General features: G+C 31.1%; 2 protein-coding genes and 2 long non-coding RNA genes across 4 annotated transcripts; 3 read left to right on the top strand and 1 right to left on the bottom strand.

The window, feature by feature from the left end:
* The first annotated feature begins 1,777 nt into the window (after nt 1-1,777).
* On the top strand, nt 1,778-4,691 carry LOC146913148 (uncharacterized). The gene is made up of 2 exons (XR_015013306.1): nt 1,778-2,105; nt 3,736-4,691. It is a non-coding gene; the product is annotated as an uncharacterized LOC146913148 (long non-coding RNA).
* LOC146913149 (uncharacterized) lies at nt 2,881-4,026 on the bottom strand. The gene is made up of 3 exons (XR_015013307.1): nt 3,888-4,026; nt 3,660-3,769; nt 2,881-3,184 (listed from the first exon to the last, which is right to left on the bottom strand). It is a non-coding gene; the product is annotated as an uncharacterized LOC146913149 (long non-coding RNA).
* A 4,964-nt stretch (nt 4,692-9,655) lies between the features above and the next one.
* Nucleotides 9,656-10,393, top strand: LOC146913147 (uncharacterized). The gene has a single exon (XM_085720875.1). It carries the CDS (start codon nt 9,656-9,658, stop codon nt 10,391-10,393), a length of 738 nt encoding a protein of 245 aa, XP_085577001.1.
* Nucleotides 10,394-17,052: 6,659 nt separating this feature from the next.
* LOC146913146 (putative F-box/LRR-repeat protein At3g18150) lies at nt 17,053-18,298 on the top strand. The gene is made up of 3 exons (XM_085720874.1): nt 17,053-17,716; nt 17,816-18,055; nt 18,137-18,298. Exons 1-3 carry the CDS (start codon nt 17,096-17,098, stop codon nt 18,296-18,298), a joined length of 1,023 nt encoding a protein of 340 aa, XP_085577000.1. The 5' UTR covers nt 17,053-17,095.
* Nucleotides 18,299-22,852: the final 4,554 nt, after the last annotated feature.

The following is a 22,852-nucleotide window of genomic DNA, read 5'->3' as shown; positions in this document are numbered from 1 at the left end:
AGGAAGAAAAAAGGGTAAGTAAGTGTCTGTCCACTAACTCAAAATAGAGAGTTCGAGTCTTATGGAAGACAGGTAAATGCACTAAACAACAAAAAGTTTCATAAAATAGCATCACAAAGACAAAGTACATTCATCTCCCTTCAACTTGCAACTAGTCGAGATACCCGTGCTAAGCACGGGTAGCGCGGCTTCGCCGCGCTGTATGGCCGCGGCTCCGCCGCGTGTCGTGTCTCGGCTGTGCTTCGTATAGTATTTTTGTTGTCCATAGTGAAAATATGTAAAGTATGTCAATTAATAATGTATATATTGATTAGTAATAATAAAAAATTATAAAATAATTAAATTTGAATATGAAAAAATATATATTAAATTTTAGTATTGACGATATTAAAAACCTAATAAATAAAAATAATCATAGTTTTTATTTACTAATCTGTTTTAGTGTGAAAAATATTAATAAACATCCCGTGAAAAATCATAATTAATGTATTATATTTTATTGTTATCGTAAAATACATTTCATAAATAAAAATATACTAAAATATTTCCATAAAAAAAATATAGTGAGATATATTTTTGTTAATATATAGTTTAAGTAATCATTTGTATTCTATCAATATATATTCCCATAAAACAAACATATAGTCATATATATTAATATATAGTCAATTCACTGACATATTTTTTTTAATATATTCAAAACTTAGGCAATCATGATGTTTAATTAAATATATTAAAAAAGGTAATAATTAAAACTGATTACTTGTTGTATTTACTAATATGGGTTGACAATCGTTAAGTTACATATGTATTTTTGTATACATCAGACCAATGATCAAATTGTGTCCCATAAATTGTGTCCCATATGTATTTTTTATCGATTATTATTATTATTATTATTATTATTATTATTATTATTATTATTATTATTATTATTATTATTATTATTATTATTATTATTATTATTAATGTATTATATAATATTGTTATCGTAAAATACATTTCATAGACTATTTTATGAATATATTAATTAGTATATATATATATATATATATATATATATATATAGTTTTGATATATATAGTTTTGATATAACTTTTATTTTTTGATTTTATTAATCTGAGCAAGAGTGATGAAGGTGGTTTTAGACATAATATCTTGATTTTGTGAATACTGGGGAACTTTGACTGAATTGGGAAGCACTCCGAAATTCCCATCTGCTGAATTTGTTTAAATCTGTCATGAATAGAATTGTTGATGGTGTCAGATCATTAGGGTCGTGAAGTGTTTTGCCGCGATTTAGTGAAGTGATCAAATAATAGTTGATACATCGACATATATTTTATTAATATATTAATAAAATTTAGACAATCGCGGTGTTTAATTAGAGATATAAAAAAAATACTAATTAAAATTGATCATTCGTTGTAGTCCTTAAAATGGATCTCATCTTACAATTTGACACTCCAACGAATTTTTTAGTGATATATTTTTTAAAAACAACAAAACAAATTGAAGTTTAATTAATCATAATAGATTATGATATTGTTGTTCTTTTATACAAAACCCACCTAAATTTTTTTTAACAAAAAACAGAGCAGCAAGAACGCTAATTTTGTCCCACAATCTCTCAAAAAAAAAACTAATTTTGTCCCACAAACAAATCAATTTGCTCTCAAATAGAAACTTTATCAATTTTTTATGATTTCTTTCCATCTTTGACTTTTCAACTCACACAAGTGACATTAAATTTTGTCTTATTCCCCATTTATGTTTCGGGAATCTCTCACCCATTCCATTCCATTATTACTTTTCATTCTATCACTTTCCTTCTTCTTCAATCTCTCCCAAAACTCAAGCCTCCAGCCACAAACCGGCCACCTATGTCCATTTCCGATCACCTTTTTTGCAAATAAAAATAATATTTTTTATCCTTTAATCTTCCTCTATATTTCTGTTAAAACAAATTTTTTTAAGGAGTCACTTTGAAAAAAGGGTCATTATAATCTTCTCATATTTCTCCACCAGAAAAAAATAAAACTTCTTCCCTGTAATCTAGATTTGACTCGCATAAAGATTAGTACCAGATCTGCAAGATTGATCATGTAAGCTTTTATTTTATTGTTTAGTGTAGGATATGTTTGTGTTTATTTTTGAATTTTCTAATGAAAAATATTTTGTATGAAGATCACTCACACTTCCATTTTCTTAATGATTTTTTGAATTTATTATTGTTGATACAAACATAACAAAGAAAAAAAAAACTTTGTTTTCAGAAGTATCTATGTTATAATTTGTACAATTTTGTTTGAGATTAGAAATATCAATGTTTACCTTTTTATAAACGGTTTAATATTAAATCGATCTGAAAAATTGATAAACATAGTAGAATATTATTTTGCAAAGTTATGAATTTTTATTGATTTGCCTGGCTGCACTCTTATTTTATGTATTCAAATTTGAACAGTTTGTATAGATATATCTTAAAACATTAGTATTAATAGTTACGAAGACACTTAATGTTTATAGATTATAAATCGGTAAAAAAAATAATCGTGTATTGTGATAGTTTCACGGAATTTTTTTATATAAGGAGTAAGAAAGTATGAAAAATATATATTTAATATTAATAATATTCAAAAAAGAAATGAAAGGTTAAAGATAATTGATTGGTTTTTTTTACAAATAATAAGTTTACTTTTATTTTTACAAAATATCTAATTGAATTTTAGTATTAATATTAAATATTGAGTATTAATATAAATGAAAAATATAGTTAGTAATTGTTTTTTGTTACAAAAAATATATTTAGCATTAATATATAGTGTTTTTAAGATAAATTAAACAAAAGGCATGATGGTGGGCAATGCAAAAACCAAGAAGAAGAAAAGCAACCTTCACGTGATAATTGAGGCAATCAATACAACTTAGTGGCAAGCAACAAAACAAAAACACCATTCTCCAAAAGTCACATACATTAATTAAATTACTCAAAACATCATGTTCTATGTTCCAAAAAGATGCCTTCTTTAAATTACTCAAACTTCATTGCTGTAAAACGTGTTTTGGTTCTATGTTCTTCACCGTAAATTACTCAAAAGTTTCTTCTATGTACATCTTCATCTCTTTCTCTCTTCCTTTCTGCAATTGTTTGTATTCTTCATCTTTCAATCTTCCTTTCAATCTTTCAAATAAGATAAATGAGATAAGGGTAATTTGTTATTCTTGAAAATATTTTCAGATATTAAGTCAAAATGCAAATTCAAAGTTTTGTACAAAAATTCTTGTGTAACAATATCGAGTATAGTGTTAAACTTTGTTATAGATCTGAAATAAGCTATTTGAATTTCTTATTTAAACTATACATCTCCAAATATTTTTTATCATATAAATATTTGAAAGTGACTTAAAAATCAGATTTTAACTATTTTTTTCTTCTCAAAATACATTTATGAAAAAATAAGTAATTCATTTTAAAATTTGTTATTTATTATTCTATTTGTATTTTTTATCTCGAAAAAGTTTGTTTAAAAGTCTTGTCAAGTTTTTTTTTTTCTTCTCTAAATATATTAATCTGTAGATTTAAAAAAGCAGGTTTGTTAGATATTTGTTTGTTATAATAGATATATAATTTTCATATATAAATGAAGAATCATCACCTCATATTTATTTCTTCATAACAATGACTTTGCTGCAAACTATCACCTCATTTGTGTCTCTTTTCTTTGTTTGTAGATCAATGAAGGGACAAAAACTCCATTACATTATCCTGCAACAACATTTATAGAGCAGAGAGACAGTGGTTGGTCTAATTGAAAAGAAATTCAAACATTTTTTTAAGGTTGAGAAAAGAGACAGAGCACATGAAAGACAGAGTCAGTTTGTACCTTCTCTCCCACACACTCTTCAGTTTTTGCAATTTCAGGCGACAGTTTAAGGAAACAAAATTAACAGTTAAAATCATCTCATTTTCGGTTTGTACATCTTTCTTCACCTGATGAAGACGAGTAATTTCTTTTCTCTCATACCTGCAGCAATAACAACAATCAAATGAGAAGATTAGTTGTAGAAGATGAGAGATGACAGAAATGAATTGAAAATTAGAGAAAGTAGTAGTAATATAGAAGATGAGAAGGATAGAAGAGAGAAATGAAGATACACATTTTTAGAAATAGAAGGTAAATGATGGATATAAAAACAATCAGTGAAGTTTGAAATTTGAAGAAATAGAAGGTAAATTATAAGAATAGAAAACAATAAAATGTGAAGAAGAAGAAGAAGAAATAGATAGATATAACATTGAGAAAGAGTTTTAGCTAAAATGAGAAGGAGACATGAGAGAAATGAAGTATGTTTTTGTAGAAAGAATGTAAGAGAGGGAATATAAAGTGAATGAATGAAATTTCAAATTTCAAGTGAATGAATGAAATTTGAAATTTGAAATTTGAAATTTGAAATTTGAAATTTTGATAAAAGTGGGAAAGTTGAGTTTAGTTGCAAAATATCAAGTGTAACCTTTGTGTTATAGTTATAATTGAGTTTAGGAGAAGGGTATTATAAGTCCGGTAATGGTAAAAAGCATAGGAGTCTCCCATTTGAAAATTTGTTACCATCTTACCCTTGAAAAAAAGTGTAGTTAAAAATTTGAAACAGGGACAGTTATGAAATTTTGGTAGGCATTTGTTTTCTTATATAGTTAATAGAATAGATTATATTTTTATTTGACTAATGCTAACAACACGTGTTGGATTGGAAAGCGTGTTAGAGAGTGTGTTACTTTTAAGGACACTTCCTAACACACTGCTTTAGTTTCTGATCTAGACCGTTGCATCAAGATTGAACGACTCATACTTTGATTTCGTATTTTTGACTCGTTAATAAAGTTGGAACTTGGTTCGATTCATTTAATTTTAATTTGACGATCCAAATTGCATGACAATGTTAGATGCATGATTCATGTTAGTCTAATTAAATCGCGCCAGGAACTATTGTTGAATTTACACACATACATACTATTTTGTATGACTTCTACGATGCATTCTTAAATTGAAGTATATCGGTAAACTTGTTTCATAAATTCATAAAAAATTGAAAATTTGGTATCCGAACTGAGGACCAACTATTCTGAGAGATCCAATAATGTTGTCCATTTGTAGGGCCTCATTTAAATCCAGAGCATAGTTATGTATGAATTTAGCCCACTGAAATTGGCACAAGGGAAATCGAATTAAGAGGAGCACATTTCAAGGTCTCAAGTGAACACCACTAAACCAACTCAAATGGTTTCCTAAATCAATAAATTAACTATCACTTTTATGAAACAAAGAGCTATTTGCAGGGATAAATATATAAAAATAACAATTTTTTTGTAAATTTATTACAGCAACTATTTTTCTTTATTCACCTAAAAGAGACCTATTTACATTTCTTAATACTTGTGAAATAACTAAAACAACTTATAATTTGAGACAGATGGAGCAATAAAAGACTGAGGATTGTATTTGTGATGTTGAAATAAAATAGGGTTAATTATGTTTTTGGTCCCTACAAAATTGCAACCTTGTAAGTTTAGTCCTTACTTAATTTTAATAGCATTTTTAATCCCTACAAAAAAAAATTACTTATAATTTTAGTCCCTGCTAAAATAAATTTTGTTTAATTATCCTTAAACTCTTAAATTTTTTAACGATTCTTTTTATACAAGTTTAGAACACTATGAACGGTTCATTTACTAAAATCTATAATTTTTTAACATGAAATAAATTAAATATGAATTTTTTAAAACGACAAAAGTTTAAGATATAAGTAACAAAAATATGGACGTATAAATCAAATTTTTGCGATATTTTTTTCGGAGGACCTTTTAATAACGTTCTTAACACGCCTGTAAAAAATTGTTGAAAAACTTAAGAGTTTAATCATAAATTAAACAAATTTGGATTGAGTAAGGACTAATATTGAGTGCAGAAATTTTTTGTAGAGATTAAAAATGCTATTAAAATTAAGTAAAGACTAAATTTACAAGGTCGCCATTTTGTAGGGACCAAAAACATAATTAACCCAATAAAATAACATTGGTCATTTCTAACACTTTACAGTTGGTGGGACTCAGGTGAACAATAACTATTTTGTTAGAAAGAGCGTGACAGACAATATACAGCATTTTATTGTCTAACCTTTACATATGTTATGGATCTAATAATTCAGTTTTTTATTGGATGGCAAAGTCTGAAATTGACTTGACTAGTGGAAAAAAAGCAAAGAAGCAACAATTTATCACTTGAGGGGCCACTTTTATCTAATGTCCTTTTATTTTGGAGTTGCCTAGTGCTCTTTTTAAAGTGGAGGATTATGCTTTTAAAAATAAATTACATAATGAAACATTTAAACAAAATTAGGGAGCAACAATGATAAAAATAATAATAATAAAAAGGACAACTTTTTTAAAATTAATTATGATATTATTGATAAAAAAAAATCTTTTACGATGTCAATTATTAATTATGTGTACATCAAAGCAGAACAAAATTTATCACTTGGTGTGTGTGAATAATTTGTACTTCTTTAGATACCATTTCCCATACTAAACCCCACCTTGTACTAGTACGGTGGCGTTTAGCATGGGACAGTGAAGTTTTTTCCCACCATGGGAAAGTTGATTTTTCACCATTAGATCAAACAAGAAACACGGTATTATCTTAGTCACTCAGTACTGGATTTTTTTCCACACTTTCTTCCACCACCATTCTCTCTCTCCTCCATCTCTCAGACCAGTCTCTCACCACCACCACCTTCATCATTTCCCCCAAATTTTTACATATTTTCTTTTCATATTCATCCGCCGTCAAAGAAAACAGTGAGATTTACATTAAAAAAAAATACAAATCGACAAATCGCACCTATAACTTCCATTTCTATATACATAACATCAAATCACAATTCTCAAAACAACCTTTGTTGTATTATCATTATTTTAAAATCATACAATAATCAGAGAGCAAAGGTTACTTATTTGTGACTAAGATACTACCATTCCATTGGTTTCTCATTCCCATTTCAGATTTGCATTTTCTAAATTTTCTGGGTTGTGTTTGAATGAGAAACCCAGGAATTTTAAGAAATAGGTTCATATATGCTTTCAGTTTAATCATTGTTTTTTAATTAATTTCAAACAAGAGGTAATTGTATCTTTGAAAGTGAAGCTACAAGAAATAACAAAGCTAAAACAACCGATGCCTCTTATTTTGTTATTAATTTGGTTAATTATTATTTTTTGGTGTTTTTTGGGATTGTTCTTTAATTTTTTTTTTCTGGGTGTTTTTAAGAACAATGAGGATGGAGTCAGTGGTGGTCTAGATAGATTTTGAGAGGTTGTTGTTGTTGGTGGTGGTGGTGGTGGGTGAGTGGATAGAGACATGGAGGGGGAGAGAGAGATAATGTAAAAAGGATCTAGTGTTGAGTGACTATGATAAGACCTTGTTCCTTATTTGATCTAATGGTAAAAAAATCAACTTTCCCATGGTGGGAAAAAACTTCACTGCCCCATGTTAAACGCCACCGTACTAGTACTCCATTTATCTTTTTATAAAAGTAGTACCATTTTGTTTTATAAAGGTACTAGTACTTGTAAAAGTGAAATTTTAGGAAATGTTAAATTTCAATGAATTTCATTTGGCAAATTTCAGTAAAATTTGAACAAAATTCACTCTATTATAATCAAACTGTAAATTAAACTACAATTTTTTTTTCAAGTTTTACCTTTGAATGGGCATTTGAAGACTCCCTAATCAAAAATCAATCATGTATCAAACTAGACAAAGGTCAGGCATCAAATCCACGACCCTAACTCTCTGGTCTGTTCATCTATAAATTAAAGAACTTAAAAAAATTATATTGAAAAGATAAATGTTAAACTTTTAAAAATTGAATACCATTTTTTAAGAAAATATTTTTTTTTTCAAGTAATTTAGTGGCTACAAATCCACCATTTTTAAGATGAATAAGTGGGTGTCCGGGATTCGAACTCGTCCCTTAACAATTGAGTTAATCTCACAGGGGCAAAATATTTCTATTTCTAGCTTCTTAACTTGTGTCATAAGGGCACAAGTTTGCTAAGAAAATAATAATAATAATAATAATAATAATAATAATAATAATAATAATAATAATAATAATAATAATAATAATAATAATAATAATAATAAGGGTACAAGTTATCATTTTTCTATTTTTAAAAAGGCTTAATTGTAATTTTGTTCCATCAATTGTTGTCATTTTATGAATTTGGTCCCTATTTTTAAATTTGATAATTTTGATCCCTCCATCACATTTTTGAAGTCAAAATTAGTGATGTGATATGTGTTATATGGCGTGGTATATAATTTAATAGTGAGAAAATCAATTAAATTGTATTTTAAAACTCCATTTAAAACATGTTATATACCAGCAAATATTTGATGGAGTGGCCAAAAAGACAAATTTTTAAATATGAAGGCAAATTCCGCAAAATAATGAAAGTAGAGGGACTAAAACTACAATTAAGTCTATTTAAAACTCTACAAATAAATCAAAAACATTGTAAACTATTAATCAAAACTAAATGACTAAGATCTTTCTATAGTCACTATTTGAATTCAGAAAATCCATTTCCTAAATCCACATTATAGAAGTTGTATTAGAGTCTCACATTGATCAAGTTTCGAGGATGTTGAATGTATAATTATGTTTTAACAACCTCGTCATTTGAGCTAGTTTTTGAAATGTGATTCAAGCCTATTTAACATGGTTTTAGAATCGGATTAAAAATTGCAATGTGAGAATTGAACAAAAGACTCGCACTAGGCGTGGTCGTGGGTTTTGAAATTTGTAGTCTCACTTTGCTCCTGTTTTCAATTTGTTGCATCTATAAATGCACTTAAATATCTTCATTCGTTTAATTTTAATTTGACGATCCAAATTGTATGACAATGTTAGATGCATAATTCATGTTAGTCTAATTAAATCGCACCATGAACTATTATTGAATTTACACACATACATACATACATACTATTTTGTAGGACTTCTACGGTACATTTCTAAATTGAAGTATATCGGTACACTTGTTTTATAAATCAATAAAAAAAAATTGAAAAATTGGTATCCAATCTAAGGACCACCTATTCTGAGAGATCCAATCACGCTGTCCATTTGCAGGGGCCTCATTTAAAGCCAGAGCATAGCTCCGTGTGGATTTAACCCACCGAAATTGGCACAAGGAAAATCGAATTTAGAGGAGCACACTTTAAGGTTTCAAGCCAACGCCACTAGATCAACTCAAATGTTTTCCTAAATCAATAAATTAATTATCACTTTTGTGCAACAAAGAGCAATTTTCAAGGGTAAGTATTTAAAAATAACAAATTTTTGTAAATTTTTTACTGCAACTATTTTTCTTTATTCACCTAAAAAATATTGATTTATATTTCTTAATACATATGAAATGGCTAAAACGACTTATAATTTGGGACGGATGGAGTAATAAAAGACGGAGTATTGTATTTGTGATGTTGAAATAAAATAACATTGGTCATTCCCTAACACTTTACAATTGGTGGGATCAGGTGAACAATAAATATTTTGTTAGAAAGAGCGTGACAGAGAATATACACTTGATATGCTTACTACAGAACAGAGAGTGGTCTTTGCCGCTACGGTTTGGAACCTCTGGAAACACCGGAATTTAAAGGTTTGGGAGGATGTAACGGAAGTTGCTGCAGTTGTTGTTGACTGTGCGCGTGTGATGATTACAGAGTGGCAGATTGCAAACACTAAAACACTTGCTGAGAGCCGAGCTGCTACAACAGCACCTCGAACGCAGCTGCACTCAAATTCTGGAGAGGGAAATTCCTCAGGTGACAGTTTGGTATTGTGGCAGAAACCGACATCCGGGCGGTACAAGTGTAATATTGATGCCGCTTTTTCTTCAAACTTCAACCGTACGGGCATTGGCATTTGCATTCGTGATGAGGAAGGTGCTTTCGTCTTGCCAAAAATGACGAGTTTTCCTTGTTTACATCAGGTTACGGTTGGTGAAGCCATGGGCTTATTTGAAGCTCTCCAATGGCTTAGTGACATGTCGTTAGATAATATCGACTTCGAGCTTGATTCTAAAATTACTTGTGATGCATTCCACTCCCGTAGAGACGATGTCTCTGAGTTTGGAAATGTAATTGCATCTTGTAAAGCTCTCTTTTCCGCTTTCTTCATCAACTCCAGGGTAGAGTTCACTAGGCGACAAGCAAATGCAGCTGCTCATGCGCTTGCAAAAGAGGCTACATTTCTAACTAATCCCGTCATTTATTATCATATCCCTTCTTATATTGAAACAATTATTATAAATGAAATGCAATGAGTTTTGTTCCCTTCAAAAAAAAAAAGAGAATATACAGCATTTTCTTGTCTAACTTCACATATGTTGTGTGGATCTAATAGTTCAGTTCTTTATTGGATTTCAAAGTTTGATTGAACTGACTAGTGGAACAAAGCAAAGAAACAACAATTCATCACTGGAGGGGCCACTTTTATCTCATGTCCTTTTTATTTTGGAAATGATAGTGCTCTTTTTAGAGTGGAGATTATGATTGTAAAGATAAATTACGTAATGAAACATTTAAAAAATATTAGGGTGCAAAAATGATAAAAAAAAAAATATGAATAAATTAAAGAGAATAAATTAAAGAATATTAGGGAGCAACTTGACTTGTTTTTAAGAGAACAAATTAAAGAATTTTAAAAAAAATATGTATTGAAAATATGGAGGATTTGAATTTTTTTCTCTTATATATACTAAAATCTATTAAATGTTTATGTACATATATGAAAGTCGACATGAGAATTTTTTTAAAACTCATCACTATTTTTAAAATCAAAATTATTGTAGTGTTTCTATTAAATAACTTTTATTTTATATGAAAAACACCGTTCAATATTGTTTGTACCGCTCTCATTGAAGATTTCAAATGCTTAGATATGCATAAACAAATTCTATATACATATATAAGAAAACTGATATGATAAAATATTAGAAACTCAAAGACTATTTTCAAAATATCAACATTAATGTAGTATGTCTATTAACAAAAAAATAGTGATGAGTAAGTCGGTACGATAAATGTAACACCCACAACGTGGCTTTCGATATCCCGCCAGTTGGATACGAAAGGTTCCCGCCAGTTGGAACGGGCACTATCCGTAAGGATGACCCCACGTTAATAAGAGGAACCGAATCACATCGGAATGAGAGGGATCTGGAGGCCGTGTAGGTATGGGACTACATGGTTGAAGGAAGGCTTATAAGAATTGTTAGGTACTACCCATATCAACAAGATGCATCTTCTTTTCGGTAGCTCATTCCATAAGAACTCCACAGTTAAGCGTGCTTGGCTTGGAGTAGTACTAGGATGGGTGACCTTCCAGGAAGTTTCCCGGTGTTTCCCGGTAAGCGTGCGAGTGAGGACAAAACACGCTGAAAAGACTCGTGTTGGTTTGTGGGGTTAGTCGGCAATCCTAAAAGCAGTCTGGGATGTTACAAAATGGTATCAGAGCAGACCTCTCCCAGTACGGTGTGGTTCGGGGACGAACCAGGCGGAAGCTGGTGGGCATGTAACACCCACAACGTGGCTTTCGATATCCCGCCAGTTTGATACGAAAGATTCCCGCCAGTTGGAACGGGCACTATCCGTAAGGATGACCCCACGTTAATAAGAGGAATCGAATCACATCGGAATGAGAGGGATCTGGAGGCCGTGTAGGTATGGGACTACATGGTTGAAGGAAGGCTTATAAGAATTGTTAGGTACTACCCATATCAACAAGATGCATCTTCTTTTCGGTAGCTCATTCCATAAGAACTCCACAGTTAAGCGTGCTTGGCTTGGAGTAGTACTAGGATGGGTGACCTTCCGAGAAGTTTCCCGGTAAGCGTGCGAGTGAGGACAAAACACGCTGAAAAGACTCGTGTTGGTTTGTGGGGTTAGTCGGCAATCCTAAAAGCAGTCTGGGATGTTACAATAAAATATTAGAAAACTCATGATTATTTTCAAAATATAAACATCAATGTTGTGTTAATTTCTATTAAATAAATTTTTATTTTATATGCAATTTCAAAATATAAACATCAATGTTGTGTTAATTTCTATTAAATAAATTTTTATTTTATATGCAAAACATCATTTAATGTTTGCATTGCACCTGTTGCAAATTTTATGGGTTTATATCTCAAAAATCAAATTTATACATATCGATGTGAGAAAATTGGTATGCTTAAATTTTGAAAGCTAATGATTGTTATACCCTAATTTTGACCTAAAAATACCAACTCAATTCTTCTTTTCTTGCATTACAAGCCATTTGATATGTCTCTGATCAATTGCATCTTCCTCTGCATCTTATTTCAATGTTATTTGCAAAATTTACATGCAAGGGCATTTTAGTCATTTCCCATGATAAAATCTCTTTCAATCTTTAAAAATTTGTTTGAGTCTTTTCAAATAGTGTGAATAAGTCTTCATTTCATTCTATGTCAAAATCCAGTTCAAAAATTGCATTTGAAGTCATTTTAAGTCAGTTTTGCCCCTAGGGGCATTTTGGTCTTTTTACATGTTAAAACCCTGTTTAAATCTTAAAAATTGTCTCTGAGTCTGTTAACTTTGTTTGTATAAGGTCTTGTTCTAATTCCTTGTTAAAAATCCATTTTTAGATTGCATCTGAGTCATTTTTAGTCGTTTTAGCCCTAAGGGCATTTTGGTCATTTCACACGAAATTTTGGCAGAAAGAGGTTACTTTAAAGTACCTCATTTAGGCCATTGGTTCGTTTTAGTCCGTTTTGTCAAATTTTGGTCGTTTCACTTTACGTTTAGTCAAATTACCATTTTTTATTCCAATTTTATTTTTTTAGTTTTATTTTTTTAGTCCAAAACTTCCAAAAATTGCATCCAAGTCCCTTTTTTTAAATTTCCAGTTTTATTTTTAGGTCTTTGGTCTATTTCGAAATTTTATTGTTTTAAGTTTTATTGGCAGATTAGTCCTTCACATTTTTGCAGGTCAGTCCTTGAAGTTCTCAAAATTGCACAAAGGTCCTTTTGTCAAAAATCCAGCAAGTCCGAATCAGTTTCCAGGTGTCAGGTTTCTATTGGTCCAATAGTACACTTGGCAGCCTATAAAAGGCCCCCAATCATTGCAGAACCACACACTTCACGCCAACTCATCCAAAAATCACCACAAACACATTTCAGTTTCTCTCACTTCACAAAAACCTCACTTCACAAAAACAGATCAAACCCAGAAAATTCAAGAACAACTTGAAGATTCAACAAATCTTCAAACCCTAACCGATTCAGTTACACTTCCAAACAACAGATTCATCACAAAATCCTTCAGTTTTTCGCCAAATTCAACATCACGAAACCATTACATTCATCAAAATCAGTTCAATTTCAAAGAACATAAGGAAATTAGCAAAATCACGAGCAAACCCTAAGAAATTTCCAGAATCACCAGTTGAGCAACATCGAAGTCGATTTCGTACCAGTTCTCAGAGATTCCTCGAAGAATCATCATCATTGAACTGTGAGGACTGCAATTCAAGTGCAAATCCAGTGGATTCACACGATCACAGTCCAAGAGAGTGAGAAGAAGAAGGATCAGAAATTTTCTCAAGGATTTTCATTCGATTCTCCACCAAATCCAGGTATATTCAAAAGAATCTTCTCGTCTGCACTTTAAATCATCATCGAAGACTCAAGATTGAAAATAAACGGTGAATCGAAGTGAAAACTTCGAAGAAATTCAAAGAAAATTCGAAACGAAACCCTAAATTGAAAAATCATGAAGATTCACCGTTTGTTTTTCAAATACGAGTTCAATTTCGTAATCAGAGAAGGAAATAGAGTATGTTAGGGTTTCGTTTCATGAAAGTTGAAAACATAGAACCGAACGATTCAATCCTAGATCTACTCCGATCTAAGCTCGTTTTTAAGAAAACGTTTTCAGAATCGTAAAGAGGAGAGAAAAAGCTTTAAGAAGATGTGCTTGTTTTTTAGATCGGAGAAGGTTGAAGCTCCGACGCGGCGGCGCCACCATGGGCCACCACGTCGGAAGTGGAGTGTCTCGTCGGAGAAGAGAGAGTCATTTGCAGACTCTCTCTCTCTAGTTTTTGTCTTAGAGAGAGAAGTAGAGAAGGGAAATGGCTGATGGACCGGTTCAAGGCCTTATATAGGCCAACGAACCGGTTCATCCATGGTTCAACCCATGGTTCAGCCTTGACCCGTCCTTAAGCCCAATATTCCATGCCTGTATGCCAGTTTTGCTGTTCACACCCCATGTCCTGCATGTTTCTTGCTGTTATTTTGCTATTTGCACCCTTACCTGTCCAAATTTCTTCACAAAAATTTCTAAATCTTTTCCTATGTGTTCTTGACATTTTTTCTAACATTTTTGTGACATTTTTTTTGCTAAAGCTTGAAAAGAATATTAGAAGCATTTTTTTTCTATTCTTGTTGAAATTAGTGGTTTTCTTGCATTTTTTTTTTAGCCCAAAAATCCTTTAAAAATTCCTAAAAGTTTTCTATGTGTTCTTGATTGTTTTTTGACATTTTTTGTGATGTTGATTATGTTTTAAAATCTTGATTGAAAAGTATGTAGTATTTTCTTGTGAAATGTTTACCTTTTTTGTTAAAAAATTGTGAAGTTTATATGTAGTTTGAGTCCAAAAATCTTGTGGAAAATTCTAAAAATTTTCATACACATTTCTTGATAATTTTGTGGTGTTCTTGTGATAATTTTGCATATTAAAAATTGGTGGACATAATGTGGCTAATTTTCCTACTATTTTTGAGATATTTTGTGCCAAAAATGAATGAAGATTTGCTTGATTTCAATCCCAATTGCTTGATGAATATTTGTGACCTATACCACTTGATTTCATAGAGTTTTAGCTACTGTTTGTGTTTGATATTGCTGCATAATTGTGAATCTTGATAGGTTATTTAGCTTACAAGTTAGTTGTGTAGTTAAATAATGCAAAAATGCTTAAGTTTGCTTCCAAAATGTCAAGTTAACCATGTTGCCTTAATTCATATTCCAAAGTTTGATTCTAAACCTTTAAAAATGTATTGGAGTGTGAGAATTATAGGTCATATGGCTCTTACATTCTATGAGCAAATTTTAGTCATGTTTGCACTCATTTTGCCTTTATTTTGGGTTATTTTCTATGCCTTGTGCTATAGTGTCTTTCTTGCTTTATTTCCTTTGATATTGCCATGTGTTACTAACCATTTCATTTCATGTCTCATATTCATCATAAGCATTCACACTTCATCTCCCTCCCCACTTTAATTTCTTGCACTTTAAGTTTCACCAAAAATTAGAATGTAAATACTTAGGAGTTTTTGTATTTTACTTTTATGCAATTTCAATTTCTTGGCAAAGAGGCCATAGAATGTATCTAGGCCAATGATGTAATAAGGACAATGGACTCTAATGATGTACACCGACACAAGCACCGGCATATGCACACACATCACTTTAGGCATATGGTTAGAATATGCATGTTTAGATGTATGTTTAGGATTGTATGTTTAGATGAATGGTTAGGCTTTATACTTAGAAAAATCATTTTCCAAAAAATATGAACAAACTTCACTCAAATCTTTTTCACAATAAACTTTGGGGTCAAAACCCCATTGATTTTCCTTTTCATTTTCTTAATCAAATTTCAATAAACTTTAATCATACTTTGACTTGTTTTTGCAAATAACTAATCAAACCTCACTCTTTTCTTAAATTCTCATGCCTTCAAGGCCTCTCAATCTCTATTCTTCAAAAATCCCATTTTCAAACTTAAAATCAACCAACAAAAACAAAAAACATTTTTGGAAGAGAACTACGGTGGATTTGATCCCTTAAACGGGTACGTAGGCAAGGAATCAAAATTCCTTCAATTCAACTAAAATAAAAATCCAAAAACATTCTTCTCCCTCCAATTCTTTACTTAGTAAACCTTTTAGGTTTAAATAAACACTTTTCAAATAGCATTTAAAAATAAAGCGCGCGCGTAGAAATTAAAAACGGTTCCTATAGGATACTATAGTCGTTATGGGTGCCTAACACCTTCCCGTAGCGAAAACAACTCCCGGACCTCGATTCTCAAGGGTTTTGCTTACTTTTTCCCTTCCCAAGAAAAAATAAGATATCACCGGTTAAAAAGGTTCAAACGCAATCAATGTTTGACACCCGAAAACCAAGATAAAACAATGATTATTTTAAAAAGATCAAATTTAATGTAGTGTTTCTATTGATTATTTTATGCAAATTAGTGAAATTTAGAAATTAAAGTAGATGAGAACAAACCATTTTCCTATATTTATGCCATAATAGATTACTTTAATATTTCGAGAATAAACCATTAAACACAAAAAATTAAGGTGATCATGAGTTTAAGAAAACACAATTATGAGAATTTGCTGACATACGATTTTTATACATTGTTAGTATATATTTATGTCATAATAGATTTGGTTTTATATTTTATGAATTTACCATTAAACACATTAAACGCATAAAATTAAGACGATCACAAAATTATGAGAATTTGCTGATATACGATTTTTATACATTGTTAGTAGATTCTTAAAAATCAAAATACACTGTCAGTACTTAGTAGATTAGTAGATGTTAGTAGATTAAATTGACCAAACTAACTTTTTTTATTGGGTCAAATTCTCTCCCTACATAACAGAAACACACCGACTCGATGTACCAATAAGAATAATATATTTATTAAAAAAAAGTAATAAGAATGACTTTGAGTTAGGGTTTTTATTTGGTGCAGATTTTCTTCTGATAAGACTTTGACTTTTCTCACCATATAAACTGAACCAAACCTACTACTCCTATGATATAGTGCAGATTTTTATTTGTGGTATTATCTCAATAGGAGTTTTATTCACACAATTAGGGTTTTTACTTTTTACTCAACACAATGCTTTTAATTTTCAAAATTTGCCGCAGAATCACACAATCAAAGCAGGGTGGATTGGTTTTTACTCAAATCAATATGAATCTCATGTCAGTGGCCGAGGTAACATTCTGGCACTACTGGGTGTTTCTTCTACTGCAAGGAATCCGGAAACAATATATCGGCAATGAATATGCCGACAAATTAAGTGATTTACCTGATTGTGTTTTACTTCACATACTCTCTTTTTTTAACACCAAATACGCAGTTCAAACTTGTGTTTTGTCCAAAAGATGGAAGAATCTCTGGAAGCTTCTTCCAAGCCTTATAATAGGTTATTCACACTTCAAAGATCTTGAAGGTTTTGAATATTTCGTTCATGGATTTTTGGGTACACGTGATCCCTCAACGACACTGCAAGTTCTTGATATTCGCCAGGATTGTCTCGTAGGGTATCAAAGCCATCTCGAATGGATTGTCAGATATGCTTTTTCACATAATGTCAAGCGAGTACGAATTGATGTTGGAAGAGTTCAACATTTTCAGTCTTACTTCTTTTCATGTGACACTTTAACATCTCTTCACATTTCTGTTGCTTCCCCACGCACATTATTTCCGAATTCTTTGAATTTTCCAGCATTAACCTACCTGTTTTTAGGGTCCTTTGACTTTCGTGTGGACGATGATGGTCGTGTTGAGCCTTTTTCAGCATTTAAGAGGTTGAATAGTTTGATCCTTCAAAATTGTCACGTTCTTGATAAGCAAAACCTTTGCATATCGAGTGCCACACTCGCCAATTTAACAATACATGGATACTTTTGGGAGATTTACTACTGCAACTTCAATTTATACACTCCAAATCTATCTACCTTTGTTTATAAGGGTATTCCTTCTGTTCAGCAACTCTGTGGGAGCAATAGTAATCTATCTTCTGTCAAACATGCAACTATAGTTGTAATAAGTTTGTCGGAATCTGCAAAGACTTCATTGATTCTATACAACTGGTTGGTTGAGCTTGATAATATCAAATCATTGACAATCGATTTAATTACTCTTCAGGTACGTTATGGTATGTTTGGTCAGTTTCACTTTTTAATACAACAAATTGATTCTCATTCATAGTCATCCCTCATTGCTTAGATTCTCAACTCAGTTCCTAACATATTGAAGGCTGAGTTTCCTTCCTTGTGTAAATTGAAGTCACTGAAAGTACAAACGAACAAATCATCCATACCTAATGAATATCTGAATTTTTTGCTTCAAAATGCACCGTCAGCAAAGGTCGACCTCATACGTTACTAAGGTAAATGTGCATTCAACTTGATTCTTAATTCTTACCTATTTTATTGATTTCTTGATGTTGTACTTGTCAGGTAACGTGAAAATGGTGTTATTTTTTCAGGTGAAACCTGAACCAATTTCATACCAAAACAAAAGTTATAGAAGGGTGGAGGATACTATCTAGAATATTTTGTAGTTTTCCCAAGAGATCAACTTAAGCATGCATGCAATAACAACATTTTTGCCAAGAGAAATATTTTCCTAACTAGATAGCATGCTTAAGATTTATTTATTTTATTGCGATTTTTTTACTTATTACTCCGACTTGCTAAATTATCATTCCTATTTTATTTCATTTATTATACTTAAAGGTGGATTTACATATTTGAATGTTTAAGGAAATTTGTTTGCATAACTTCAAATGGAGTTTGTTTGAGATAACTTTCATTTGTGCTTGCTTATAAAGGGTGGAAGCCCACTTTAAGACCAAAGATGCAAGTGGTTGTGTTTTTATTTAGTGATTTTTCTTCTCAGACTCTAACAGTGGTTTGCAGAGAAAATTTGAACTCTCTTCAAATGAACAGAGGAATCAAAACAAAATTATATAGAGTCGGAGGTGTAGAATATAAGTTTTTATAAAGTGGGGGAGAGAAGTACAAGAATAGTGAATAGAGGAGGAAAAAGATTATAACGAGGGCTGGCCCAAATATAAATTGGAATCATAGGAATTAGAAGACAGTTTTTGCTGAACGTGGAAAAGAGGGAAGAGAATAGGAGAGAGGAGCGAAACCCTAGTTGCAACAATACAAGCTAAAAATCAGAATTTCCAAAGGATTCGAGGTAAGAGGGATAATCTCTTCACTTTATAGTACCTTATTCTATTATGGGGCTTGTTTAAATCCTAAGTAGATGTTGTTATTGTGTTGTAATTTGTAAACTGTGATGGGAAGATGATGATGAATGAATGTAATGATGTTATTTAAAGATTAGAATAGAGGAAAACTAGTTTAGAGTTTTAATTGAAAATTAAAAAAAAAACATGAAAGGAGTGTGTAATTAGATAGGTTAGAGGGAAAGTAGTGTTTGATTGTTAGGATAACCCTAGGTTTCATATCAATTTGGGGACTTATGGGTTTGAAAACGAGGACTTTTGGATAATTTGGAGGTGATTTTCAAGAGTAGAACAATATCTTTTCTGGTTTTGGAATTGTCAGAACATGCCATGATGTAGAGGCTATGTGCCACCATCGTAGTCCATCGTGCCACGATCCAGAGGCAACGTGCCATAATTTTTCCAATGACAAAAATCCTATTACCATTCTGTCAAAACGTGCCACGAATCAGACTGAACGTGCCACGATGCAGTAAGAACTTAGACCAATTTTTGATCCATTTTCAAGCCTCCAAAAGGTTTCTAAGATGTATAATAAGGTCCCAACCCAATAAACATTAATGAAGGGAGTATAGTTAGATGTCTTGAGAGTAGTTCCTTAAATCCAAGATGAATTGAATGTATGAAAGAGTTTAAGAGTGCTAGAGACGATCTAAGGAGAAAAGTGAGCAGTAGAATAAGATAGTGAATGACGTGAATGAAGATGCTTAGGTGTAATGATGTTGTCATATATATATATATATATATATATATATGATGAGTTTGATGATGTATACTTTATAATGATGATGCAAATGACGATGTTTATTATAACTTGATGATGAGAACGATAATGTTGATCTATATTAATGATGAGAATGACGATGTATACTCATGATGACAATGTTTTCTTATGATGATGATGTGAATGATGGCGATGTGTTTTGTCTTGATGATGTGCATAATAGGAAGAGTTTGCATCTACGAATGTAAATTATTGTTGACGTGATGATAATTAATATTTGATGAGTCTGTCCTCATGCATGCATATAGAGTCGTGTCTAGTAATTATGAAGATGAAATAACGACGAAAGTCCAGTAACATACCTCTGACATACTATGACGATGGAAGTCCAGTAACATATCTTTGGAAAATTATGACGACGATAGGTGTGGTACCACATTCATATAGGTCTTAGGACAGAGTCCATATGCATATAAATCGATGATGTTTTGTACTTGGTGTTTAAGTGTGAAATGTGTGAGACGATGAAACGTATGATCTACTGAGAAAGAAATATTTGTTGATGTTCTTATGACGACGAATACTATAGCCTGAGAATAGCATGGGTTTGATGGACAATTCGGGCTAAACACGCTTCTTGATCCAATCCGGTCTTCAGTACAATATTTCGGAAGCATATATGTTGCTTCCTTAAATGTTTTGACATCATTATTAGGAAACATGGCAAAGCTTAAATCGCCATTTGCTGCTTCTAGAAAAAACACACACTTCTTAGTCAACACACTACGTGAATCATATCTTCATAGAATCTTCAGAGATCTCACGCTTAAAATAAATCTTTCAAGAAAGCGAAACAAGACACACTGCGACGTCGTACCAACATATCAAGACATCTTGGCCAACATCTTGTTAGAACACTTGTTTTAAGAAAATGCGACCAACTACAATATACAAACCTAACACCTATATTTATGCAATAATAGATTGTTTTTATATTTTGAGAATTTACAATTAAACACATATATGAAACTTTGCTGATATACAATTTTTATACAATGTTAGTAGATTAGTTGATGTTAGTAGATTAAATTGACCAACTAATTTTCTCTCCCTAAATAACAGAAACACACCGACTCGATGTACCAATGAGTAATAATCCTTATTTATTAATTTTGTTACGTCCGCAGCAATTTAACCTAATTTTTTCCCGCTCATTTGCTTTATTAGGTTTGCAATTATTTAACCAAACAAATTCCATCTAAAAAAATGCATCCCACCAATTTCATTCCTATCCTCTTGCCTTTTTTTTTTTTTGAAGAAAATATTTTCTACCCTTATTTGATGCTGCACGTTTGTTCCAGAAACTATGAGCATATCAATGATATGCCTTCTATTTTATATTTTTTTTCTACTACCCTAATTTCCATGTAAACTTGGTTATATATACCTGAATTATTGATAGGATTACCGAATTTTCTTTTATAGTATTTTTGGATTTCATACATTTTATGAAGTGCTTTATTTTGTCTACTATGGATTATCACGTGTTATTTTTTCACCGTTACCTATTATATATTGCATATTTGTATGTCAATCCCTTTACAATAAACTCGAGCGAAGCATGGGTCAAAAATCTAGCCTTTTTTTTTTGAAGAAAATATTTTCTACACTTATCCTTATTTATTAATTTTGTTACGTTTGCAACAATTTAACCTAATTTTTTACCGCTCATTTGCTTTATTAGGTTTGCAATTATTTAACCTAACAAATTCCATCTAAAAAAATGCACCGCACCAATTTCATTCCTATCCTCTTGCCTTTTTTTTTTTTGAAGAAAATATTTTCTACACTTATTTGATGCTGCACGTTTGTTCTAGAAACTATGAGCATATCAATGATCACGTTTGATGCCTTCTATTTCATACTTTTTTTTTTGGCTACCCTAATTTCCATGTAAACTTGGTTATATATACCTGAATTATTGATAGGATTACCGAATTTTCTTTTATAATATTTTCAGATGTCATACATTTTATAAAGTGTTTTATTTTGTCTATTATGGATTATCACGTGTTATTTTTTCACCGTTACCTATTATACATTGCATTTTATAATTTGTATGTCAATCCATTTACAATAAACCCGAGCGGAGCACAGGTCAAAAATCTAACCTTTTTTTTTTAAGAAAATATTTTTTACACTTATCCTTATTTAATAATTTTGTTACGTCTGCAGCAATTTAACTAATTTTTTCCCGCTCATTTGCTTTATTAGGTTTGCAATTATTTAACCTAACAAATTTCATCCAAAAAAATGTAATCCACCAATTTCATTCCTATCCTCTTGTTTTTTTTTTTTTTGTTTTTGAAGAAAATATTTTCTACACTTATTTGATGCTGCACGTTTGTTCTAGAAACTATGAGCATATCAATGATCACGTTTGATGCCTTCTATTTTATACTTTTTTTCGGCTACCCTAATTTTCATGTAAACTTGGTTATATATACCTGAATTATTGATATTGATAGGATTACCGAATTTTCTTTTATAATATTTCAGATGTCATACATTTTATGACGTGTTTTATTTTGTCTACTATGGATTATCACGTGTTATTTGTTCACCGTTGCCTATTATATATTGCATTTTATTATTCGTATGTCAATCCCTTTACAATAAACCCGAGCGGAGCACGGGCCAAAAATCTAGTATATTTATTAAACAAAAGTAATAAGAATGACTCTGAGTTAGGGTTTTTATTTGGTGCAGATATAAGACTTTGAATTTTCCTCACCCTAATAAACTAAACCAAACCTACTACTCATATGATATATAGTGCAGATTTTTATTCACACAATTAGGGTTTTTACTCAACACAATACCGAGTTATATATATTTCTCACTTTACTTTCAATTTTCAAATTTCGCCGCAGAATCACACAGTCAAAGCAGGGTTAAT

This window comes from Medicago sativa, chromosome 6, assembly GCF_051527215.1.
Source record: "Medicago sativa cultivar Bolivia chromosome 6, Bolivia_mono, whole genome shotgun sequence".
Classification (NCBI taxonomy): Eukaryota; Viridiplantae; Streptophyta; class Magnoliopsida; order Fabales; family Fabaceae; genus Medicago; species Medicago sativa.
Note: the sequence above shows the minus strand (reverse complement) of the source record. Positions and strands in the feature narration are given on the sequence as shown.